Source organism: Sciurus carolinensis, chromosome 2 (assembly GCF_902686445.1).
Source record: "Sciurus carolinensis chromosome 2, mSciCar1.2, whole genome shotgun sequence".
Classification (NCBI taxonomy): Eukaryota; Metazoa; Chordata; class Mammalia; order Rodentia; family Sciuridae; genus Sciurus; species Sciurus carolinensis.
Window position 1 is genome coordinate 190,466,581 of NC_062214.1, and position 24,182 is coordinate 190,490,762.

General features: G+C 49.3%; 1 protein-coding gene across 1 annotated transcript; it reads right to left on the reverse strand.

Annotated features, from left to right (window-relative positions):
* Nucleotides 1–919: 919 nt before the first annotated feature.
* LOC124977488 (serpin A11-like) lies at nt 920–11,379 on the reverse strand. Its single transcript, XM_047541062.1, has 6 exons — nt 11,300–11,379; nt 10,276–10,547; nt 7,438–8,083; nt 6,023–6,296; nt 3,155–3,302; nt 920–1,461 (listed from the first exon to the last, which is right to left on the reverse strand). The coding sequence occupies exons 3-6, from the start codon at nt 8,078–8,080 to the stop codon at nt 1,258–1,260; spliced, it is 1,269 nt and encodes a 422-aa protein (XP_047397018.1). The 5' UTR covers nt 8,081–8,083; nt 10,276–10,547; nt 11,300–11,379; the 3' UTR covers nt 920–1,257.
* Nucleotides 11,380–24,182: the final 12,803 nt, after the last annotated feature.

Here is a 24,182-nt window from a genome sequence, read left to right on the forward strand (position 1 = left end):
GGCCACTGCACACGTTCAGCATGGGGCTCAGGGCAAACACACCCCTCTCTCTGCTTTCTGTTTACGTCTCCACCCACTTTCTTTCATCCCCCACCTGGCTTCCTATTTAGGATCATCTTAGTGGAAAGACCCAAAATTTGGGTTGGGGCTCTGGGGAAACAGCCCCTTTAGTCTCAGGCATCCCTTGGGGGAGTCTGACTCAGTGGACTAGGGTTTTGTAAATGATCTTGGTTCAGAGTTACATGCATAGTATAACAAACCTTGGGCTTCCATCCATTTTCCTCTCGCATGTTGTTCAAACATGACCACAGGGACACCGTGGAGAGCCGGGGCTAGGGACTGCAGTAGCATCCCTGTCCTCTACGGTCTTCGAGCACACTGGTTTCTAACACCCAGTAAGTAAAGACAAAATAAACACATTTCTCCTCAATGCTGAAAGATCCAGAAAAAGAGGTCAGAGTGCATCTTGGTGCTGAGGGTCACCTCACACTGTGGAGAGCTCTGGTGGCTAGGTTGACACCCCTTTCTTGCTTCCTCCACTGGGTTCAGAAGGATGCTCCCGAGGGGCATGCTGGGGGGCTGGCCTTCAATCTCTAGTGGACGTGCTGTCCCTATGCAATGCAGCTCCCGTGCTCCCCGCCCCTGGTCCTCCTGGCACGTTGACCATCGCACGTCCCTGGGTTTGGGGCTGCGCCCGGACTCCTGTTGTCGCCTTGCTGCCTGCATTCGGCCTCCCCATGTCCCCCACGATTGCACTGCCCTGTCCCCGCCCCCTTCTCCTTGTGGCATGTGGCGGGGAGCCCCTCCCCAGGCCCAGCCTGCTCTCCAGGTGAGCCGGCTCCTGAGCAGGGACAGCTCAGAGCATGTCACTTAGCTGACAGCCCAGACCAACCACTGCGAAGGGAGTCCTGATGTCCTCTGTGCCTTTTATTGTGACCCTTACCCAAAGGTCACTTGGAAAGTACCCGGCATGGTGGCGGCAACGGTGGGCTTCTCCTAGGAGGCCAGAACGTCAACGCTGCCGTCAGTTTCAGCTTTCTAACCACAGTTGACTCCAGGTCTGAGCTGGTGGTAGAGCGCACAGCGAGAGTGGCGGGCGGGCTGGGCACCCTCCTAAGCGGCCCTCAGTGCTGCAGTGCCCAGGGCCGACTTTACTAGCATCTTTCACACCAGGAGCTGGTCTGCTCGCACCACACCCCGCAGGACAGGCTGTTGCTGCCTTCCTGTTGGGCAGGAGACAGAACCCTCCTGACCCAGTCACCCAGCAGCTGGGTTCACGACTTTTCCCAGGAAGAGCAAACTCTGGGTGGTCACCTCCCACAGCAGCAGCAGGAAGGGCCTGTTGAAATGGGCGCGAGGGGCCCAGGTCGTGTTCAGGGGCGGGGGCTGGGAGAGGAGGCCAGAGGCGGCCCCTGCCTCGGTTCCCTTCTCATTCATGTCCACCACTGCCTTGTGTGACACCTGGAAGGAGAGAAGAGGCAGAGACAGCCTGAAGTCAGGGGACTCGGAGGGCAGAGGCTGCCTCTGGGCGTTGAGGAGATGCGAGCCACCTGTTCAGGCCCTGGGGGAGGCAGCTCAGCCTTCACCTCACTTCCTTCCCTTCTGCATTTTCTCTTCCCTGAGGGTTCACCCCACAGTGCTGTCGCCCTCTGGCAGAAAGACAAATGGGTCTGAGCCGGACTGGGGTGGCCTGGATGTCTCCTGGCTGCAAAGTCAGGGCCCTGGAGTGGAGGCCAGTGTCCTTGCCCCGCCTGCCTCGGTGGTCTAAACAAGCTCAGAGACACCCAGCCCTCTATGGCTTCCACCAGAGGAACTTCTTTTCTAACCTCCTTTTCACACAACTTCCTAGGAGGAAAGGATTTTTTTTTTTTTTTTTTTTTTTTTTTTTTTTGTGGTACCGGGGATTGAACTCAAGGGCACTGGACCACTGAGCCACCTCCCCAGTCCTATTTTGTATTTTATTTAGAGACAGGCTTTCACTGAGTTGCTTAGTGCCTTGTTTTTGCTGAGGCTGGCTTTGAAATCATGATCCTTCTGCCTTAGCCTCCCAAGCTGCTGGGATTACAGGCGTGCGCTACCGGGTCCGGCCAGGAAAAAAGGATTCTGAGCCTTTAAAAGATGTTGGGGAAAAAATGGCCTTGATGTTGGGAAAGGACAAATTAGCATTTAAAAGCATTGTGCAAAAGCTCTTTAAAACATCCGGCTGTTTCTTTTCCTTCTTTGCCCTCCTGCTACACAACACAGGTGCACATGCACACCCGCACACACATGCAGGTGCACACACGTGCAAACACACCCACTCCATGTCCCTAATCAAAGCTCAGGGAGGGGCCCTGGCCAACTCCCCACCAGCAAAATCTTGCATTCTTATTCCCAAATATCAGCTCTCCCTCCTGTTATCAACCCTTGCCCATTTCATGTGTCTCCTGGGACCACCTGTCATACAGAACACGGCCCCTCCCCATTGAAAGGGGAACTCACTCTAGCAAATGGCCTGGGCACTGTCATGACAGGCCAGGCATGGGCACAAGTGTTAGGAGCCACTGCACATTTTATCTTGCTTCCCCCTCTTCTGTGAGAAGGGTGTGTCCCAAACAGGGGCTTCTCCCTTCACCTACATCCTAGAAGAAAGCAGTCATGGGAAGCAGATATGTAGCTGACGGCAGTGACCTGGTTTGGACATGTAATATGAATAGGTAATAAGCCTTTGGTATAGTCAGGCTCTAAGATGTAGGGATTGTTTGTTACTGCAACAGAACTGAGTGATATACCTTCTGCTTATGTCCCACTATCCATATCCATATCCATATCCATATCCATATCCATAGCTATAACAAAGGCAGGTAAAGTCTCACAGTTGCCCTAATAAGAGGATATACTAGGAATCAAAACAAAGTTATCCCACATTTGGGAAAACTCTGGCTCCATGGATGATCTCCAGTGAGCGTCTGCTCTATTCAGAACACTTTATTTGTGCATGAAGAATCCAGATCTAAGAGAAGGAGAGGTGGGAAAGGGAGTTGTCCGTGAAAAGAAGCTGTAAGATCATGTTTTTGCAGACCCTGTACAGGAAAAAGACTGGGGAACTTGATTTCCCACTATGTGAGAAGAGAGGCCCTCACCCCACCACACCCACGCACATCCACCGCCTTACCCTGGATATGGTCTTGTTGAGCTGCCCAGTGATCCCTGAGAAGTCTGCCTCCAAGCTGAATATGCTGGTGAGCCCGATGTGGGGAAGAATCTCTTCCAGGTTATACACTGCAGAAATCGAAAACCTGGGCAAGTGCAAATCCAACAGACTGGAGAGAGAACCAGAGAAATGGCGCCATCTTGTAAATGCTGCCCTTGCCTGTTGGTTGGCAGACTGCGCTGAGGGGAGGCCAGTGTTTCCTATGAGGGGCTGAACAGTCCCCCAGGACACATCTGCTCTGGCAGAGACTCCACCTCCTGTAACCAGAGCTCCCTCCCTGCAGGCCTCATGCGGTGGCTCGGGTTGGACCTGAGACGGCTCCTGACGTGGCCACCTGTTCTCTTAGTCCCGTTCATGGAAGGCTCTCTGGCTGCCACGCTTGGAGTAGGTTTTTGAACAACTTAACAAATGGAATCCACAGAGTGGTGGTGTGAACAGGGCTGTCCACATCTCCCATCTCCACAGCTCACTCACCTGCAGTTTCTGCAGCCAACCCCCAAACCACGTCCTCACTCCATCTCCTGTCCCTCCCCTCGTGCAGGCCACCACCATCTCCCGTCTGTGAAATGGCACAGAGATGCCATTCCATGGGGCAGTTCTGAGGATCTGGTGGCAGAGCAGGTATGTAAAATGTGAGTCACAAATAAACAGAATGACTCACTCCTGCACCTGGGCTGTCCTGACTATTAGATTGCCACACTTCCTGGGGTCAACTCTGGAGAGTCTTTCAACCCATGGTAAATCTGTCCTCTTCTCCTTGGGATTATTCTTTTTCTTAAGTATTGGTTGACAATTGCCAGGGCACCTACATATTTGACTAGTTAATAACGAATTTGGAAACATGCCTCTAGAGAATCAAAGTTAGGTTTATCATTATTGTTGCCAGTTGAGCTTGTGGCCACGGGAAGGTCCAGGTACTAGCTGAAGTGGAAGGACATCTTGACCTTTGACACAGTTTTCACAGGCAGATCTTGGGTGGGCAAACTTCAGGCCACTGGTGGGGGCAGGGGCAGGGGTGGGAGGGGTTGTTGAGCAGAATTTTACAGCAGGGGCTCTGGTGGGGTGGACACTGTGGGTGTCCAGCAAATGTCAATGAGCAATGAACAGCATACCAAGGAGTGTAGTCCCCTAGGCAAGCCGACCTTCCTTACATCCAAATGGAGGAAAACACTAGAACCTGAAGTTTCCATGAAAATAACTGCCATGATACTGCAATTCTCTGACACAGGAACACAGGTTTGAAAGACCAACTGGATTGGTTTTGGCCTTTGAAGTTCAAAACGAGGAGAAGTCAAAGCAAACCCTTTTTGAGGGAAAACCTACTTAGTCCTATGATACTCCCTCCTGCAGTGGGGAAAAGGGGCAGGCTCACCCTGAGGGAGCCTCAGACTGTGGGGCTGGAGTCTGGGTCTGACTGGAGCTTTACCAGTTGGGAGAATTCCTCAAGTCCTGGTTTTTCCTCTTTTATCTGATGCTTTAATTTCTGCCCAAATACAAAATGCCCTTTCCCTATCTCTGATACCTTCATGTGGGTGGAGCTCTGAGAGGAGACACCAGTGACACAAAGGGAGGCTGGCGCCTCCTGGGTTGTGTGGAGCTACCACTGAGAGATGGTGTTTTTAGGCTTCCCCTTGAATCTGGGTGGGTTTCGTGACTTCTCAAACCAGTACAATATGGCAGGAGGGGCACTGCTAAGGGACCCAACCCTTCCGAGAGCAGTAGCGTTCCCTTCCCTCGGAGCCCTGAGCTGCCATACAATGTCAATCATCCTGAGTTGCTCCTCTCAGACTAGCCTAGGAGACACACGGCATGAAGAGAAGCTGGCCAGCCCTGATCCTCTGCAGCCAACCCAGCCCAGGCTCCAGACACACACCATGGAACCTTCCATGTCTCCACCCAGCCCCCATCATCCCTAGGAGTGAGAACCAGCCAACTGGACCCTGTCTACCAGGGCACAGAGGGCCAACAGCTGGCTTTCATGAGCTGTTTAATTTAGGGGAGGTTTGTCTGCAGCTAGAGTACCCAGAATTCAGGACCAGATTTCATCCCGGATCACTCCGTAACGGAAGATGCATCCCCAGAAGGGGCTGGCCAGGGAAGGGGACCTAAGGAAACCAGAAAAGACTGAGGCTGCTGTGACAAAACCACAGATCTAAAAGCAAGGGAGATAGAAGGGGATTCCCCTTTCCCACCTTTCCCTCCTCCCCTTGATTTCCTTCCTCTATTCCAACATTCCTTTTTCCACAATTCCTTATTTCTCTGTAGCTTCTGCACATGAGAGAGATCATTTGACCCTCAACTTTCTGAGTCTGGCTTCTTTCACTCAGCGTGATGTTCTCCGGTTCCATCCACTTGCCAGCAAATGCCATTGTTTCGTTCTTCTTTATGGCCAAGTACAATTCCATTGTGGATATATGCCACATTTTCTTTATATGATGATTTTCTTAATAATTGTCCTTTCACTGACATTTTGGTGACACTTTGCTACTGTGTGGTATTAAATTTTTACATGAAGAATGAGGAAAGCCAGGAGAAAGGAGATTGGGGCCAGGATACCCAGCGGGGGATAACGGTCCATACCGGACGAGCACTTCCGTTCCAGGTATCAGTCTAAGTATTGACTCAGTTAATCCTCCGAGCAGCACAATTCAGGAGGAGTCAACTCCTCAGAGGAAACCCGAGGCCCAAGGAGGAGAGAAAAGCGCCCAGGATCCCAGAGTCAGTGAAGGGCAAGACAAACTTGGAATGGGGTTTTTGGGCTTGGCGTTGACAAAGACCTGCCCCAGCTCTTGAGCAAAGACTGCTGAAACCCTTCCACGTGACACCTACCTGGGCAGGAAGAGCTGTGCCCACTTCCTTAGGGTCTCTGGCTGCAGAGTGGCCTCCACCTGCCTCATCTTCCCGGGGTCGGGCAGCACCAGCAGCAGCAGGGCGTTGCCACTGTACTCTATCTGCAGCACGGTGCACGCCACCTCCTGGTCATAGAGGAACCTGTGCATCTCCCTCTGTTGCATCATGGGGACGCGGAGGGAGGTCCTGTCATCCACGAAGAAGCTTTCCTGCCTCCGGGTCTGGTAGCGGTCAAAAGGGTGCTTCCACTTGGCTGAGGACACAGGACAGTAACACCATGAGCACACGTCCCAACAGAGCTGCTGCGGGCAGGTGTCCTCAGAGCCACTCTGGCCTGATGACCTTCTCTTGGGTGTGTAAGTGTGAAGTGAAGAAGTAGCTAGGGTACAGAGCCAGGAGGCCAGAGTCTAGGCCAGGGCTGAGCCACGAGGGCAGGCCACAATGGTGCTTCCTTCCAGAGGACGTCAGCTCCGGAGACCATGAGGTAGTCCCATCTGCCAAGCGTCATCTCTAAAGCATCACAAAGATTAACAAGAAACAATATCCTTGTCCCCCTAGGAGGGATGGGGAGACTGAGTCTTGTCAATTTCTGTAAACATGCCATTTGCAAAGCCACGAAGCAACTGAACTGAGATCGATCAGTGGCCTGATTCTGACGCACGTCTCAGCTTGTTTCCAACACTGAGTCGACTCTCTGCCCAGTGGCCTCTAGACAACCAGTTTCCACAGAGACACTCAAGCAATGACCGTGTCCTGCAGATTCCACTCCCAAAGCCACAGGTTTCTTTGAGGCTCCCATCAGGCTTATTTGGACCACTTTGAGAAATGCCTAATGTGTCTTTCCCTCCGTCCTTACCTCCTTCCAAACCATTTTCCAAATTGCATCCAGACTCATCTTGCTCCTTTTTAAAAAATCTGTTCATCTGTTGCCCTCACTGGTCTCAAACTCCTGCACCCCATGATCCTCCTCTCTCAGCCTAGTAGCTGGGACAGGTCCCACCTTCACGCCCAGCCAGACAGATCTTTTAAAACAGATGCAATCGTGTCACGCTACTGTTACGAGTCTGGGGATCATGGTCTTACCCTACTCAGATGCCTGCATTTGGGGGGTACCTTCCCCAATTCTGGATGGAGGTGAGTTACCTCTGAGAGCTGCAGGGCACCTACGCCCACACAGGAGCATTACTGTCCCTCTGGGTTCTGTTGTCTCTACTGACCTCCAACCCCCGTGGGACATGAGCTTCACAAGAGCAGGAAAACTGTCATTCACAGATTTTCCCAAGAGGCTAACAACATCCCCAGAGCCTGGCAGAGAATGTGCTGGTCACCTCTCTGTGGTGACAGTGTCTACTTGCAGAGGAGGTGGCAGTCATTGTGACTGAGCAAGCTCTCACCTTTGAAGAAGATGTGGTTCAGGAGAACCACCAGCGTGTCGCGGCTGAACTGCTGCAGGCAGTCCGTGATGTGCCCGTACGTCTGCTTCCTCACGTAGTCATTGATCTGCCGCCCGGTGGTAGCAGGATCTGAGAAGTTGGCGGAAAGAGCAAGCGCGCCGTACAGCTCCTTGATGCTGTCCAAGAAGCGCTGCTGAGGCTTGAGCTGCTTGTCTAGGAACAAGGAGCTTCCTACTCTTAGTTCAAGTTTGGGGCTGGGCAGGTCAAGGGTGCGGAGGAGGCTCCGGAAGCCCTGGTGGACATCGGCTCTTGGGATCTCTGTGAGGTTGAAGCCCAGGCCCTCCAGGATCTGAGTTGCAGTGTCAGCTTGGGCCCCAAGAGAGAGCAGGGCCAGGGTGCTGGCGAGGCTCACCGGGGAGAAGAGGATGTTTCCTGGGGGGCCTGCCGCCAGCTGCTTGTATAGGCGCAAAGCAAAGCTGGTAATGGTGGGCGCGACTTTGTGGTAGGCGGGGGCTGGCTCTGAGAGCTGATGGCTGGGGGGCTGACGTGCCCCCAGGCTCTTATCTCCACGGGCAGGGAAGGGCTGACAGTGGACAGAGACCAGGATCCCAGCTCCCAGCAGCCACAGCCTAGCCGGCCCCATCCTCTGAAAGCAAGATGGCGAACATGTCAGTCCCTCTTCTTCATAAATAACTCCTCCTTTCCCCATTGCTTACCCATAAACCCCACCATTCAAACTGTATCCCACTGGGTGCCATGGGCACCCTGCAGAGGACAAGGTGCCAGACGACCCAGAGTCCTCCTGGGCTTGGGAAGACCAGCAGCCCTCTACCACGCTGATAGAGTGTGTGGAGTAAAGGAATCCAGAGCGCCTCCTCCTCCCCACCCTCCATCTCTCCCTTCCGATCTTCTCCACCTGCCCTCCCTCTTTCCTCCCCCTTCCTCACTTCCTTCTTTCCATTTTCTCTCAAGGATCTATCTGATCCAAGAAATACACCAGGTATCGAGTGTCTAGTGGGGAAAAGGAAAAAAAGAACAAAAACCCCAATTCCGACTTCATAAATTCAGGGTCCAGTTGGAGTGGTCTGCACTAACTAAATGATCAAAGATATTTGCTGTTATAAATGGAGAAGAGAGCCATGGAGGATGCCGTGGGTGCCCCTGGGCCTCCCGCCACCGAGGCACAGCCCTGAGCTGTAATTCCATCATCTGGAAGGAAGAGGATGATGTGCAAAGCTTCACTTAGGCCCTGTGGGGAAGAGGAGTTGCCTGTGCTCCCTTGGTCCTTGCTTAGCGGGACTAGATGTGAGGATCATCCTCCGGATGGGGCAGATGAGAGGTGGCCCGTGGGCAAGGGCAAAACCACAGGACGGACGGGCCCTGGGAGGAGAGCAGGGAGAGATGGACCTGTCTCCACTTCTGCATCAAGCTGCTGCTGTCTGAAGGGACAGATGTCACAAACAGTGACTGAATCCTCAATCCTCGATTGATGTGGAGGCTTAGGAACCACCTGTGTCTGCTCCACATTTATGAACGGAACCCCAGCTGCTAGGACCCCTGAAGGTGATCTTGTTTGAAAATAGGATCATCACAGGTGTACTTTGTTAAGATGAGGTCATTAGAGTAGGCTCTTAATTCGGAATGACCGGGGTCCTTATAAAGGGAGAGCTTTGGGCAGAGACACAGGAAGAAGCCTGTGTAGAGATGAAGACAGGCAGCAGGTGATGTCCTACAAACTGAGCACAGCCAAAGATCACCAGAAACCCCCAGGAGCCAGAGGAGAGGCCTGGGCAGTTTCTTCCGAGTGGTCTCAGGAGGAGTCTGCTCTACCCACCCCTTGATCTTGGACTTCAGCTTCCAGAGCTGCCAGCCAAAAACTTCTGTTATTTAAATGCATCACTTTAACATCTTATTAAAGCAGCCCTGCAGACTAATACCATGCCTCTTGGACTCTCTTTTAAATTATAAGATGTGCTAGAAGAAACTCTGGTCCTCCTCTAAGGGGTAAGGAACAGGGAGACCCCTGGCTTCCCAGCAGGATGTGCAGGGCACTGTGTTGCGTTGTGCCTAAAACCTTCCTTTCCCTTCCAGGCGCCCCTGCCCACGCACAGACCCCTGGATCCTTCAGACCTTCATGTCTTCACGCTCCACTTGAAACCAACCTTTCCATTTTTCCTTCAATGGGGACCAAATTCTGACCCTCTGATGCCTGTGGCAGCATGTCCTTAAAACACTGGCCTCTTAATCAGCACCTTTAATACTGCTTGTCCAAACTAATGACCTCTGGATCAATTACAGCTGCGGAGGCAGTGCTGGGGAGGGCAGTGTTGCAGGTGGCTTCAGCCCCTGGTGTCCTGAACGCTCTGCCTGACCAGTATTCAAAGGCCAGCTGCCGGGAGGCATGAATGTTGTCTCCTCTGTGATGTTGAAACACGTCTGCTGGTCAAAGTGTGACGGGCACTTTTCCAGGGCCAGGTCCTCCCTCCCTCCTCCAGCACAGCTCAGTGAGGGTGGCTCAATGTCATTTCCTGTACATTGCAGATTTTCCTTGTGATGGGATATTTGTAAGATGCAGAACAAATCAAAAATTGGTCTTTCCCCGGGTAAAAATAAGAAACCCAGCAGTGATCAAACTGTTTCCTTTTTTTGTTTGTTTTTGTTTTGCGGTGCTGAGGATTGAACCCAGGGCCTCGTGTTTGCAAGGCAAGCACTCTACCAACTGAGCTAAATCCCCAGCCCAAACTATTTCTCATTGATCCTTTTTATCCTTTGAACTCGGCACCATTTTCTGCCCTATGTCACCCAAGGACTCCCAGACCTGCAAAAAAAGCCACCTACCTCCCAGCGAGGACTGAACTGTAGCTGGGGCCTGGGTGGGACCCGAGGCTCTGCAGGAACTCACTGGGAAGCAGTGCCGAGGAACCACCTTCACACTCTGCCGCCTTTTGCAAAATGCAGGTGACGAGGTCCACCTCCTGGGCAGGGCCGTTTAAGGCTCACGTGACTTACAACATAGAGCGCACCGACCACAGAAAGAACAAGGTAGGGGTCTTCTTCCTGTCCACCGAGGCTCAGCGCAATGATCTCCCATTCATTTCATAACTCCTTTTCTAGAAAGATCCCAGAAGAAAATGGAGAACCCTCTCGGTTAATTATAACATTCCATTTTTTAAGTGTTCATTAGAGGGCTGGGGATATTAGGTACGTTGTATCACTGGTTTTCAGACAGAGGTGTTTGTAAATCTGGGAGGAGGGTGTTGGGAGGTGGGGGTGGGCGGTATTTCAGGTCATCCCCACCACAGGAAGAGGGGTGCTGCGGGCACTCAGTGGGTGAGACCCAGCACATGGGAGCTTTGAACTGCCCAGAAGAGTCACATGCAATGAAGAATGGTCCTGCCCAAATGCAGGTGGCACCTGCTTTGTGTTCGATGCGATCCTTCTGAGAACCCTAAGGCACAGGGATTCTGATCCTGGTTGTCCACACGGGGACACACACTTGGTAAGAGGCAGGAGGAAGACTCAGGTCCACACCAGGGTTTCTAAGCATGCCTCTTTTCCCATCACAAGATTTCTAGTAAGTTTTGTCTTCTGCTGTGGTTTGAGCTGCTCTGTGTTCTTGTCCGTCTGCCAGGAATATTCAGAGTTCCTCTCTCCAAAGTCTTGGATGCCAAAAGTGATTGAAAACCTGAAATTCTAACTTGGATGACCCAGAAGCAGTGTTTATTCCATTTTAGCTGAGGGAACTCACTTCTCCCACCCCTACCTCCAAAGCCAGAGATGGAGAAACAGAACTAGAGAGAGGGAGGGGGACAGAGAGGTGGCGGCCGCCTGCCTCGGTTTCCAGCAGGAGCCCAGTACTCACAGAGCCTAATCACTGAGCCAGGCCCGGTCCTCAGCCCGCACGTCCTCCTGCCACGGGAAAATGGTGTTTGGAGACCACAGCAGCTTCGTCAATATTTGCCGGATCAATTCCTGGAACTAGTGTGAAGACAAGCACAGCAAATGGGCAGGGATCTTCTGTCAAAAGCACGCGTCCTGGTTGCCTGTCCTTCAGACAAGCGAGTGGTCTGTGACTCTCTGAGGCTGGTGGTGCTGGTGGGGGACATAGCTCCTGGTCCCTGTATGGTGCTTTGGTTTAGCCAGTTGCCCTCACCAAAGGACAGAGAGACACACGGCCTCCTGCGTTACAGATGGGAGAGGAGGACAGAGCCGAGGCCAAGCCTCCACCCCACACCAAACCCTCTACTGTTTAACTGACAGTGTGAAGAAGGATCACACAGAGGGAGGTCAGGAGAGGACTGGAGAGAAATTCAGTAAAGAGAGCAGGATTGTCCCTCCTGCTCTACCGAAAGCCCCATAAAGTGGGACCGTGGAATCTTGTTTACTGGTGGCTCCCAATATCCAGAAGGAAGCCTGGAACTAAGTGAATATTTGTTAGAGATTTCTTGACGATAGAAGGGAGGTGACTTTTGTGTTCTTGTTTGAATGTTTTTTATTCTCCGAATCACCTACAAAGAGCATGGGTCTTGTTCATGACCAAAAAACAAGAAAACATTATTGTTAAGAAGTAGAATTATTTAATTGTGCAAGAAAAGCATGGTATTCACTTTTAAAGCAGGGAGTATCCCGGGAGACAGAGCTCGATTCTCTGGAGGCGTCTGGAGGTTATGTCTGTAAAACTCCCCAATCAGATGCATCTTCTTCATGGAGCAGCCTTTGGAAATAGCTGGTCATGTCTGGTCCTAATCTGATCCTGAATTTCTTGAGTTTTATGGTCTCTGAGCTGTTTTCAAGGTGATTGACATCTTGACTCAAATCTCATGAGAGACCTGTCGCGGTCTCAAATGCCCCAAGTACAGAAACAGCTCGTCGTCCTAAGCTACTAATAAAGGTGGGGGTGATGTGTTATGCAAGATGAGGTAAATAACAGAAGGATTTGTTAACTGGAGTCTTCAGGAGGATGATAATAGGAGGTAGTGAGATCACAATCTGCACTCTGAAAAAAAAACCGTGCATAGTTCTGCATGCAGAGGTACCGAGGAGCACTTCCAAACGTGCGGCAAGTCCTCGTTCACTAAGTGGAGGTAACTGGGAGGATCATTCCAGCACAGCCTGCCTCCCCTCTTGTGAGCTCCTGGCAGCTTCCATTGCCATGAGGGTGACTATTTCTTGTCTTGAGCCCCTTTCACTAGCTCCTGGCTCCGGCGCTCACCCGCAGGCTCTGCCACCTGCAGGTTGGCAGGTTTAGACTGAGCTCACTAGGGGGACAGCTTGAGTGCTTCTCCCCATCTCCTGGGACCAGTCGATAATCTCTCTGGGCACGATGCCCAGGAGTGTAAAGTCCAAAAACCACACACAAGCAAGGTCGGCCACAGCTAACAGGGTCACAGGGAGAGGTGGCCTCCCTCCAGAACGCTCTAACTTATCAAGCTAATGGCACTGGACGAAAAGCTTTCCATTCAAGATTTCATTGCCATTCCAACCTCTTCTCCATGGTTTGGATTTGGAATGCCTCCCAAAGTCTCATGTGTGGAAGACTCAGTTCCCAGTGCAGCATTGTCCAGAGGTGGGGCTTGTAGGAATGATGAGATTAGGAGGGCTCTGCATTTATCTGTAGATTAATCAGTTTGATGGGTTAATAATTCGAATGGACTACTGGCAGGTGGTGGAGCCTGTAGGTGGGTAGGGGGCGTGATTGAAGGAAGCAAGGTCACTGGAGGTGCACCCTTGGGGACTACATCTTCTGAGCCTTGCTTCTTTCTCTCTCCCCCTTCCTTTCTCTTGCTTCCTGGCTGTCAGGAGCTGAGTACCATTCCTCTGCCAGTCCATTCTGCCACAACATTCTTCCTCACTCACCTCAGACCCAAAGCAATGGACTGAAACCTCTGAAACCTTGAGTCAAAATAAATATTTCCTTCTATAAGTTGTTCTCCTCATGTATTTCAGTCACACCAATGGAAAGCTGACCAACAGAAAACCAGTGTCCAGGAATGGGGCTTTTGCTGTGACATACCTGACCTTGTGGTTCAGAAGTCTTTGGAATCAATTTAAGGAAGAAATTTGGAAAAGAGAATGTGAAGCACTTAATGGCTGATTCTGGTGTGAGTTTGGAAGACCAGAAGACTGATACAAATGTGGACAGTAAAGACTGTGTCATGAGGCTTCTGGGAAAGAGGGCCCTATTGGGAATTGCATTTGAGGCTATTCAAGTTCTGGAAAGAATTTGCCTACATTTTGCCAATGGCCTTACACTTCGTGCCAGACTGAACTTAAAGGTGATGGAATAATTAATCTGGGGGAGAAAATTTCAAGGCTGCACAGCATTCAAGCTATGATATGGGTATTGCCAATGACTTAGCCAGGATTACTATTAGAATTAGGGACAAAAAGCAGAGCATAATGATTTGAAAAACTTGCAGTTTGGCTAGAAAAGTGGCTATAAAGTTTGTATCAAGGCAGGTGTGGCTGTTGAAGAGATTAATGCAATTTAAGAGAAATCAAGTACTTTGCACAGAGACAGAAGGAAAGAGGACAAAAGGAAAGAGGGCATCTCGGGAATCAGCAAGGTTTCACCCAACGTAGACTCAAGGACATAAAAGTAAAAACTTTTTTGGAGGAATTTGCTTTGAGAAGAGATCTCTGGGGCACCCTGGTTCCACAGGGCTGCCTAAGAAGTTGTTCCACCAGGATTAGTTTCACTGAGCTCAGCAGCCCAGGTACTCAAAGACCACTGCAACCACAGTCAAAGGGGACATGCCTGCTGCTTCTGCTAGTGGCAGATCTCGGCATCATTTGCACGGTGCTGGTTTTGCAGGCATGAAGAGTGCAAGAGATACAGGGTCACATCCCACCCCCCAGATTTTTTCTCAAAAATCTTTCCTGTTTAAGAAGATAATAATTTGCCTCAACCCTCTCCAGGCATACAGCCCTGTACTTAGGAAGATAACCAAGGAAGCCCTTCCTAAGCTCCATGCCCTGATGCTTTATTTCCACAGGTGGTCAAACAAGATGTCTCACCCCCCGACATGCCTTTTTGCAGTGCAACTTATCTTTCCTTATCAAAAGTTGGAGTCTCTCTCTCTTCCTCTTGAATCTGGGCTTGGTCCTAAGACCAATGACTAGATGACTAGAAGACTAATGACCTAATGACTAGAATGAAATGAAAGTGACACTGTATAACCTCTGAGATTGGTCTGAACGGCCTGGAGCTCCTGTTTTCACACATTTGGAACACTTCCTGTTGGAAATTAGCCATTGTGCGTGAAATCTGACTACCTGACTACCTCATGCTGTTGTGAGGAGCTCAAGCTAGCCATATGAAGAGAAAGGTATTAGAAGGAGCGAAGATGTCAGACGTGGGGGAATGTGCTTCAGACTTTTGACCCCAGTCTGCACACCTCTGACTGAAAACAGCTAGACAATACACTCCAGAAGGTAGCATGTGAACCAAAGGCGCCAATCAGTTGAGCCCTGCCCTAATTCCTGACCCACAAAGTTGTGAGTTGATAACCAATGATTTTAAGCCACTGTGCTTTTGGGACATTTTAGGCAGCAATACAGCAATAAATAACCAAAACAGAAACTGCTACCCCAAACTATGATACTGACAAAACAAAACCCAGGAGTCTGATAGAGGCCTAAAGGACTCTGATAGGGGCGTGAGACAGGCAGTGAAGGTACTGCTTGGGGGGCTGGAAAAAAGGTAGTTCATGTTAGGTAATTGTGGGATTTGGGCAACATTGCTATCTTTGGTAATTTGGAAGACAAAAAATTACTCAGTGAACTTGTGGATCTAGCCAATAAAATTCTCTGGTAGAATTTTGAAAGTGCAATTTACTTCTGTCATCTGTATTTGATTAAGTATGGAAAGAGAATAAAAGATTCTCGATGCAAGAAGAAGCTTGAGATCAATTATCAAACCCAGACACCATCTATGAACTGTGTCCACAGAGTCAAAGTCCAAGTTATGAGTGTGGCCCTAAGACTCTGTTAATATCTCCAAAATATTAAAGAAGGAGCCTTCTGTATTTTCTCAGGTAAATGAAAGGACTCGTAAAAATGTGGTGGGTATTGTCCCATGAAACCTTATTCACGACCTGAAGTAGAGAGGAATTTTCACAAAGATATTTGTAGATATGGCTTTTCTCTAATGAAATATATGATGATCTGATACATAGGAAACCCATAAGGGTTTTTAAAGAGCTATATTGGGATTATAAGAGACAGAGATGTTTTAAAATGCAGAGAAGTCTTTGGTTCCCCAATTCCCTGTTGGCAGAAAGCAGAAAAAAGTTTGAGAAAACATCTCAGGTACAATTACAGGCCATTTCTCTGGATAAGAAAGGATGATATAGAGGGTGGAGACAAAAGCCTAGAGAGTTGAGCCATGAAGCACCACCAAAGCTAGACTTTGATGGGGAAGCTTTTCCTGGCCACAGAAGAAAGGGAATTGGAGATCTGTGCCTGGCTGGATTTCAGAATTGTATGGATCAGTGACTGCTATATGCCTCAGTTTTCTCTCTCTATATATTTGTTTTACATCTTGCAATCTGGTAGTTTTTTTTTATTGGTTCTTTTTAGATATACATGACAGTAGAGTTCATTTTGACATATAATACATACGTGGAGTGTTCCATTCTACTTAGGACCCCATCTTGCAGGTGTCATGATGTGGAGTTGCACTGGTGTGTGTTCATATGTGAACATAGGAACGCTATGTCCAGTTCATTCCACTTTCCTGTGTTCATATATAAACACAGTTTTCCCTTTTTAAATGAGATATCTCTTGAGATATCCTGTCCTTGAGTCCCCATTGTGTGGGGGAGTAGAACAGTAACTTATCACTTTATTTTATATGTCTCCATATGCAAAAGGCATCGGGTAAGTCATCACACCAAAGGGGCCTCATCCGTACCCGGAACAAATTTATATGATAAGGTCCTCGATTTTGAGCTGATCCTGATGCTATGATAGGATGGGGGTTGGGGAGTGTGTTTGGATGTTTCGTACATGAGAAGGATGTAACTGTTGTCAACACTAATCAGACTAATAAACGGTTAAAAGAAGAAAGACTTCCTACTGATGAATTGATGGTGTGCAGGAGGCCTGGACTGGCTAGAAACATTGCACAGAGGCCTCTGTCTTTGAACAGGCCACAGCCTGGTACCCGGGACTCAGGATGATGAACCCATTTTGTTTGGTTAGGTAGTTCTTGGAAGATTTTTCCACCTGGCTCTGATTAGGTTAACTGAATCTGCCTTTAGAATATTGTCACTCTGCGTTGAATGAGACGTTCACACTATGCTGTGATAACCATTCTCAATATTCTGTAATAGGTTTTTTCTCTTTTTTCCATCTTGAAATCGTGTATCGAATGAATGGCCATGGCTGTTTCCATTTACACTGTCTCTGTATTCATGGACCTGAGAGAGTCAGTTTACAACCCTCCAACCACAGCCCAACCTCTGTGTTCTACTTCCTGCCCACTGGGGACATCGCCCTCAAAGTCCTTCCCACCACTCAGGCTTTCCCTACCTTCTGCCTCCTGACCAAGCCTGCTGCTCCGACCAGCCCGGGTCGGGTGACAGGCACCACCCCCTTGGCATCCTACTGTGCCTGATTAAAATGAATTTCAAACCAAACGCCAGGTACATTTAAGACATGCAAACGATAAGTACCTCAACCGAGAGAGCTGAGCCCTCCCGCAGCTGACAGAACCCTGTCTGGGCCTGTTGCTGCATCTGATTGCGGACACGTCTAGGAAACTCCTGAGAGCTACTGGAAAGGACTCACTGTGAACAAAGTGCCTCTGCCGGCCATTCCCTCCGCACCACTGTGGAACGCCCTCCCTGCTTTTGGAACAGTGACCTGCGCAGAGCCACGTCTGACCCCGTGTGCTCCTGAGAGGTGGCCTCTGTGCAGCACGTGAGGGCAGAGCGCTGGGTGGAGCCAAGTTCAGCGCAGGCAGCACTGCGGAGGCAGCAGGGCTGGACCTCCAACACGGGGGCTTTGGTCCTGGGCTCCTCCTGCCCAGGGAGCCTCCCAGGCCTGGGGAAGTTGTTTTCCTGCCTGGAGCCTCTGCTTGCCTATGTGGAAAGCAGAGTGGGAGAGTGGGGTGGGGACTCAGTTCCCCTGAAGCTCTGCCGGTTCCCAGCGTAACCCGTGCATGTCCTTCCTTGTAAGAGCATGAGGTTCCCCCAGGGCATGTACGATGTGGGGAGGGACTCTGGGGTCCCCAGAAAGGGATTCTGTGGGTCTTTGGAATCAGGGCTTCTCTCGAGTTTCAGGAAGCACCCTCCCTGCTGAGGTGAAGTGGCTCAAGTCAGGAGAGGCCACCTTGCGGACTTGGGGGAGGCTGGTGGAGACCACCCAAGGGGCGTGAGCTGCCCCTGCCCTGGTGCACCGTGGTCCACATCATCACGTGGGGCCCCCGGGATGCAGAGCAAGGGAGCCAGACTGGGAGGAACCAGAGGGAGAAGGCTGAGCACCCAGAGGGCCATGTATGTGTATGCATGCAAGCGTGTGCGTGCGTGTGAGTGCACACGTGCACAACCCCAGGCAGCACGGCACAGCTCTCGGCGGGGGGCCCACCAGCCATCCCCAGCCCTGTCATTCTCCCGCCTGAGAACCCCAGCTGGCTTTCTGCAGCCTGCCCCGAGAGCAGACCACCCTCCTTGCCACCGTGCCCCTCCTATACCCTCCGACCTCCTTGTTCCGTGGTGTCCCGCTTTCTACCATTCCGTCTGTGACACACGATGGCCCCCGGGCCTCCCGTCACCCCCTGCTCACTCCTGACTCAGCACTGCCCTCCTGCCACTCCCTCGAGCTTCCCATGAACTCTCCGGACACCCAGCACAGGCTGCTATCATCCTGCTTATGGGTAGGCTTCGTTTCACTGTTTGGGGGTGAACGTCCCTCATTTGGGCCCAACACTGCAGGACCTGGCCAGTCTGGTTAACTCGTAGCACACATTAAGTTATTAATAATATTTGTTGGACAAACAAGGAATGAAATGTCATAGGACGACAACCCAGTGCTGTGAGTCAGCCGATGACCATGTTCAGATCAGGACCCTGCAGCTGTGGGAACTGGTGGCCATGGAGTGCACATTCAGGGTTATTGAATTATTACCATAATTCTGCAATAAAGGTGGCTGACCCATATGCTGTCACTCCCAGGAGCTCAGTGGGATGGAGATGTCCAGCCAGGCAATACTCCTCGAGCTGGTTTCCAGGAGAACTTGTGGAAAGGGGCACTGGCTGGGTCACTGGGTTTGGGCTTGTCACCAAGGTCCTGTTGTTCGTTTGATGCTGAGCCTCAGCATCCCTCCATGAACACAGTTCTGCTGGGGTGTGGTGGACCCTTGGAACAGAGGGAGGCAAGTCTCAATGTCCCCTGGAAGCGTCAGAAAACGTTTCCTGTGCATTATGAGTGTGCAAGCAATCAACAGGGAATTCCCCACTTAGGACTTAGTGCTACTTTCAAACTTTCCCTAGAGAGAGAATAGGATCTGTGACCTTGTTCTTAATCACCAGCAGGAAAGGTCTGTGACTGGAGATGACAGAATAAGAAGGGTCGTGTCTCCACAGACCATGAGGTTGGTGGTGGTGGCTGCTTCGACCTCTGTACCCTCCTCACTGATGTCCAGGGCAGCCTCCTGAAAACCTGCCAAGAGGAAAGCAAGCTTCGTGGCTTCCAAGGAGACCCGTGGCATGGACCTGGTATTGCCAAAGGAGGTGCCTTCTTGGTTTTCTAGAGAGTTGGCTCTTGACCTGGGGTTCATGTGCTCCTAAGCTTCAGGGAGGCTGGGAACGCGCCCAGGTTGTGGTCATGATTTTTCATAGGTGCACTTAAGTGCTTCTCTTGGGAAAAGGCCTGTTACACTCACCATATTCCAGAGGAATTCTCTGCTTTCCTTCCCTGGATACCAATGACAGGCGACCTCGTCAGTGGCTCCAGGACCACTTTGGACCATTATAATCCATTATCGAATTAAAATTCTATGGCAGGGATCAGAAGGCTGGGCAGGTACCATATGAGATAAGACTCCTGCAGGGATGGGGAGTGGTCAACCTGAGGGCGCCGTCGGCCAAAGGGGCGCACGTGGCTCAACCCCAGCATGGCCCCTGCATAGGGGTTGGCTTCACTGTTTGTTAAAACCTCTCTCTCTCTCTCTCTCTGTCTCTCTTCCAAAACTGTAGGCAAAGCCCAACATTAAGTGTACAGATGGCCATGTGCAGCCCACTGTGACATCTGTGTGGGGACTTAAACATTAGGGTGGAAGGAAGTGAGGTCACCAGCTGGGAGCCAGGTACCTGCTCAGCCCAGCAGGTGTTGGTTCAATTTTCAAAGAGCTGGCGTTGGATCTTCTGAACAAAAAGGACAAAAGGTGCCTGTGGTCAGGGGAACGGTGACCACAAAGCCATAGACATGGCAGCCATGAAACTCGGCCTTTCTTCTGACCACAGAGAAATCACCTCACCTCTCAGGCTTCTGTTTCCCTGCCAACATAACGAGAGAGCCCCACTAGCTGGTCTCCGCAGCACATCCAGCGTGGACTTCTTAGGATAATCTCTCACTTTAGAAACCTGTCTTTGTAATTTCAGAACATTTAGTACTTTTGTCAAAGGTATCACCGACCCCCATCTTCAGGAGGAGGCAGAAATGGAAAGATTGGGGAAGAACACCTTTATCCTCCTATGGAGGAGGGACAGGGACAGGTGAGGGCACAAGCCCATGCTGCCTCTATCTCTGTTTCTGGGAGGCAGAGCAGGAGACTCTTCCCTCAGGTGCTGTCCGTTGTGGCTAAGGAGCTTCACATAGCCCAACACCAAACCACCTGGCTGCTCTGGAAGGAAGCCCCCAGCTGAGCAAGCCCAGCACTGAAGACAAGCAGGAAAACAAACGGGCCCCTAATGAGGTAGGGAGAAGCCAGTGGGAGCTGTGGGATTGTGATGGACGCTCATCTGCAACCCCCACCCAGAGGCCTCCCCAGGATCCCCGAGACAAACCCTGCTACTTCCCTAGAGCGGCAAAGTCCAAAGGAATGTTCTACAACGTTGGGAAGAGATCTATACCTGCACCATTCAATATGAGAGCCACAGCCTCATGCACCTGCCCCTAGAGTTTGGCACAATGTGGATTTCCCCCCACCCCCTTATTTTCCACCAGTTTCCCTGAATCAAGAGTAAAAAAAAAAAATCTTCATTTATTCAACATTTAGAATGTGCCAAATATTGTCTCAGGCATATTTAGCAACAATTCTCCCATTTTAAAGATGGCAAGTCTTTTTTTTTTTCTTAATGACTTTAAAATGCTTTTAATGTGAAATTTCTTTTTGTATTTTCCATATTATTGTTTACAATTTTAGTTTCACCATGAATTTAATCCCCCCCCCCAAATTTTAGGCATTATTATTTTCATGTATACTCAATTCTTATTCAAGTTTACCAAAGAGGTATCCATTTCTTTACTTAATGCTGTTTCTTCTGTGTGGCGACGTGTTGAGAGCCACGTATGAACTATGGATGTTGTTTGACCATTAAGGCAGGGAAGCTGCTTTCCTGGGAACTCCCTGGTGAAATTCCCTGGCTTGAGAAAGCCTGGATCATTCTGACGCCCTGCGCTGGCTCACAGCCCTAGGATTAAACACAGTCCCTCTGGAGATGGGCGTGACCTGCCAGGCACCAAACAGCCTGCTTCCGGCAAGACCCTGCCACACTGAAACCTCATCCCTGCCTTAAATAAAAAATTGGGGCCTTTTTTATTTGTTCAGTTTCAGTTCCTATCAGGGCTGGAAGACCCACCAGGAGCCCTCCTTTTAAATCTAATCTCTGCCAGTGTCTTATTTCTTACTGATTATTTCAGACTTTATTTTCCAGACAGTTCATACCTCCTAGAAGGAACCGGCTCTAGCAGAGTGCTGGTTACCCCAAAGTGATGCACCATTCAAAGAGGGGCTTGGTAGATTGGTAGATTGCTCTTAAAGACTGCTTTAGCTAGTTCGATGGCATTCTATGTTAGAGCACTTCTCCCTCAGGGTTCTGAAGATATCATTCATATCTGCTGGCATCTGCTGTTACTTAAGCCTTCTGAGGAAGCCATGATCATGTCCTTGTGAGGGTTGGGTCTTTTCTTCTTTGATATCTTTAAGGATCTTTCTTCGCAGCTTGATATGGTACAGTTGTGCTACGATTGTGTCTAGGTGTGGATTTGTTTTGACTTACCCGGCTTAGGACTAGGTGGGCCACTACCGTCTGAAGGACTGATACGGGGCCTCACAGGTTGGGGGGAGAGAATACATACACTCTCGTGCGTTATGGGGGATGCCATCATCAGCCAGGATCGAGCCAGGACCCGAATCTACCTCCTCGGTCCATTTCCCGTCAGGCTAGAACTCCGTTGATTCCATGCTCACTGGACAACCTTCTGATCCTTGGACTTGTTCTCTTCTAGGGTGACAAGGTCCTTAAGAGGCTAGAAAAAGCAGGGTTACCTTGATGGGAGGTCCCTGGAGCTGAGGCCCACCAACCCTTCTGTGGAGCCGTATGGCATGCCCTGGGAAGAAGGACCAGGGCAGCATGGCACTTGGGAGCTTGGAGCAGCAGCTCTTTATCAATAGTGTAGAAGGACACTGACATTTAAGGGCCACTTTACTGGTGTGCAGTCCCTGAAAGATGGTGAGTCTTAGCTGTAGGATGCTGCCCAAGGTCATGTGCTTAGTGACACAGAAATGCAACACAAAAGTGTTGGAGGGACATTTTTCAATCCTCAGTGACACATCTCTAATGACCCTCCCTCAAACAGCTCCCTTCTCTTTACTGTCCCCTGTGCTGACCTGGCCATCTCCAGCTTCTCATTTCCCTCTGCTGCTCTGTGCTCACCCTCTCCACAGCCCCTGCCAGTCCTTTGGGTATAAACCGAGGAGTGGGATAGCTGGGTCAAATGGTGGGTCCATTCCAAGCTTTCTAAGGAATCTCCACACTGCTTTCCAGAGTGGCCGCACTAATTTGTAGCCCCACCAGCAAAGTACGAGTGTGCCTTTTTCCCCACACCCACACCAACACTTATTATTGCTTGTGTTCTTGATAATAGCCATTCTAATTGGAGTTAGATGAAATCTTAGGGTGGTTTTAATTTGCATTTCTCTAATTACTAGGAATGATGAGCACTTTTTCATATATTTGTTGATCACCTGTATATCTTCTGTGAAGTGTCTGTCCACTTCCTTAGTCCATTTATTGATTGAGTTCTTTGTATTTTGCATGTAAAGTTTTTTAAGTTCTTTATAAACTTTGGAGATTAGTGCTCTGTCTGAAGTGTGTGTGGAAAAGATTTTCTTCTACTCTGTAGGCTCTCTTTTCACATTATTGATTATTTCCTGTGCTGAGAAAAAACTTTTTAGTTTGAATCTCTCCCATTTATTGATTCTTGCTTTTATTTCTTGCACTATGGGGGTCTTGTTAAGGAAGTCTGGTCCTAAGCCAACATGATGGAGATTTGGGCCTACTTTTTCTTCTATTTGGTGAAGGGTCTCAGGTCTAATTCCTAGATCCTTGATCCATTTTGAGTTCAGTTTTTGTACAGGGTGAGAGATAGGGGTTTAATTTCATTTTACTGCATATGGATTTCCAGTTTTACCAGCGCCATTTGTTGAAGAAGCTATCTTTTCTTCATTCTAAGTTTTTGGTACATTTGTCTAGTATGAGGTTACTATACTTATGTGGGTATGTCGCTGTGTCTTCTATCCTGTACCATTGGTCAACCAGTCTATTTTGGTGCCAATACCATGCAGTTTTTGTTACTATTGCTCTATAGTAAAGTTTAAGGTCTGGTATTGTGATACCTCCTATATCACTCTTCCTGCCAGGATTGCTTTGACTGTTCTGGGTCTTTTGTTCTTCCAGATGAATTTCATGATTGCTTTTTCTGTTTCTATGAGAAATGTCATAGGAATTTTAAGTTGATTGTGTTAAGTCTGTATAGCGCCATTGGAAGTATGGCCATTTTGATAATATTAATTCTGCCTATCCAAGAACATGGGAGATCTTTCCATCTTCTAAGGTTTTCTTCAATTTCTTTCTTTAATGTTTTGTAGTTTTCATTGTAGAGATTTTCACCTCTTTGGTTAGATTGATTCCCAAGTATTTTATTTTTTTTGAGGCTATTGCGAATGGAGTTGTTTTCCTCATTTCCCTTTCAGATGTTAAATCACTTATGTATAAAAATGCTTTAGATTTATGCGTGTTGATTTTATATCCTGCTATTTTGCTGAATTCATTTATGAGGTCTAGAAGTTTTCTGGAGGAGTTTTTGGATCCTCTAAATAGAGAATCATGTCATCAGCAAATAAGGACAGTTTGAGTTCCTCTTCTCCTGTTCGTATCCCTTTAATTTCTTTAGTCTGTCTAATTGCTCTGGCTAGCATTTCAAGGATGATGTTGAATAGAAGTGGTGAAAGAGGGCATCCCTGTCTTGTTCCAGTTTTTAAGGGGAATGCTTTCAGTTTTTCTCCATTAAGAATGATGTCGGCTGTGGGCTTAGCATAAATAGCCTTTTCAATGTTCAGGTATGTTCTTACTATCCCTATTTTTTCTAGTGTTTTGAGCATGAAGGGGTGCTGTATTTCATTGAATGCTTATTATGCATCAGTTGAAATAACCATATAATTCTTGTCCTTAGGTCTATTGATATGATGGATTGCATTTATTGATTTACGGATGTTGAACCAACCTTGCATTCCCAGG

What these genes read in the sequence shown, in the direction of transcription:
- LOC124977488 (XM_047541062.1), bottom strand. Translation starts at nt 8,080, where the DNA reads ATGGGGCCGGCTAGGCTGTGGCTGCTGGGAGCTGGGATCCTGGTCTCT. An exon ending in GAACCACATCTTCTTCAAAG is followed by an intron (nt 6,297 to 7,437) that starts GTGAGAGCTTGC and finishes CTGTGTCCTCAG; the next exon opens with CCAAGTGGAAGCACCCTTTT. An exon ending in GCACAGCTCTTCCTGCCCAG is followed by an intron (nt 3,303 to 6,022) that starts GTAGGTGTCACG and finishes TTCTCTCTCCAG; the next exon opens with TCTGTTGGATTTGCACTTGC.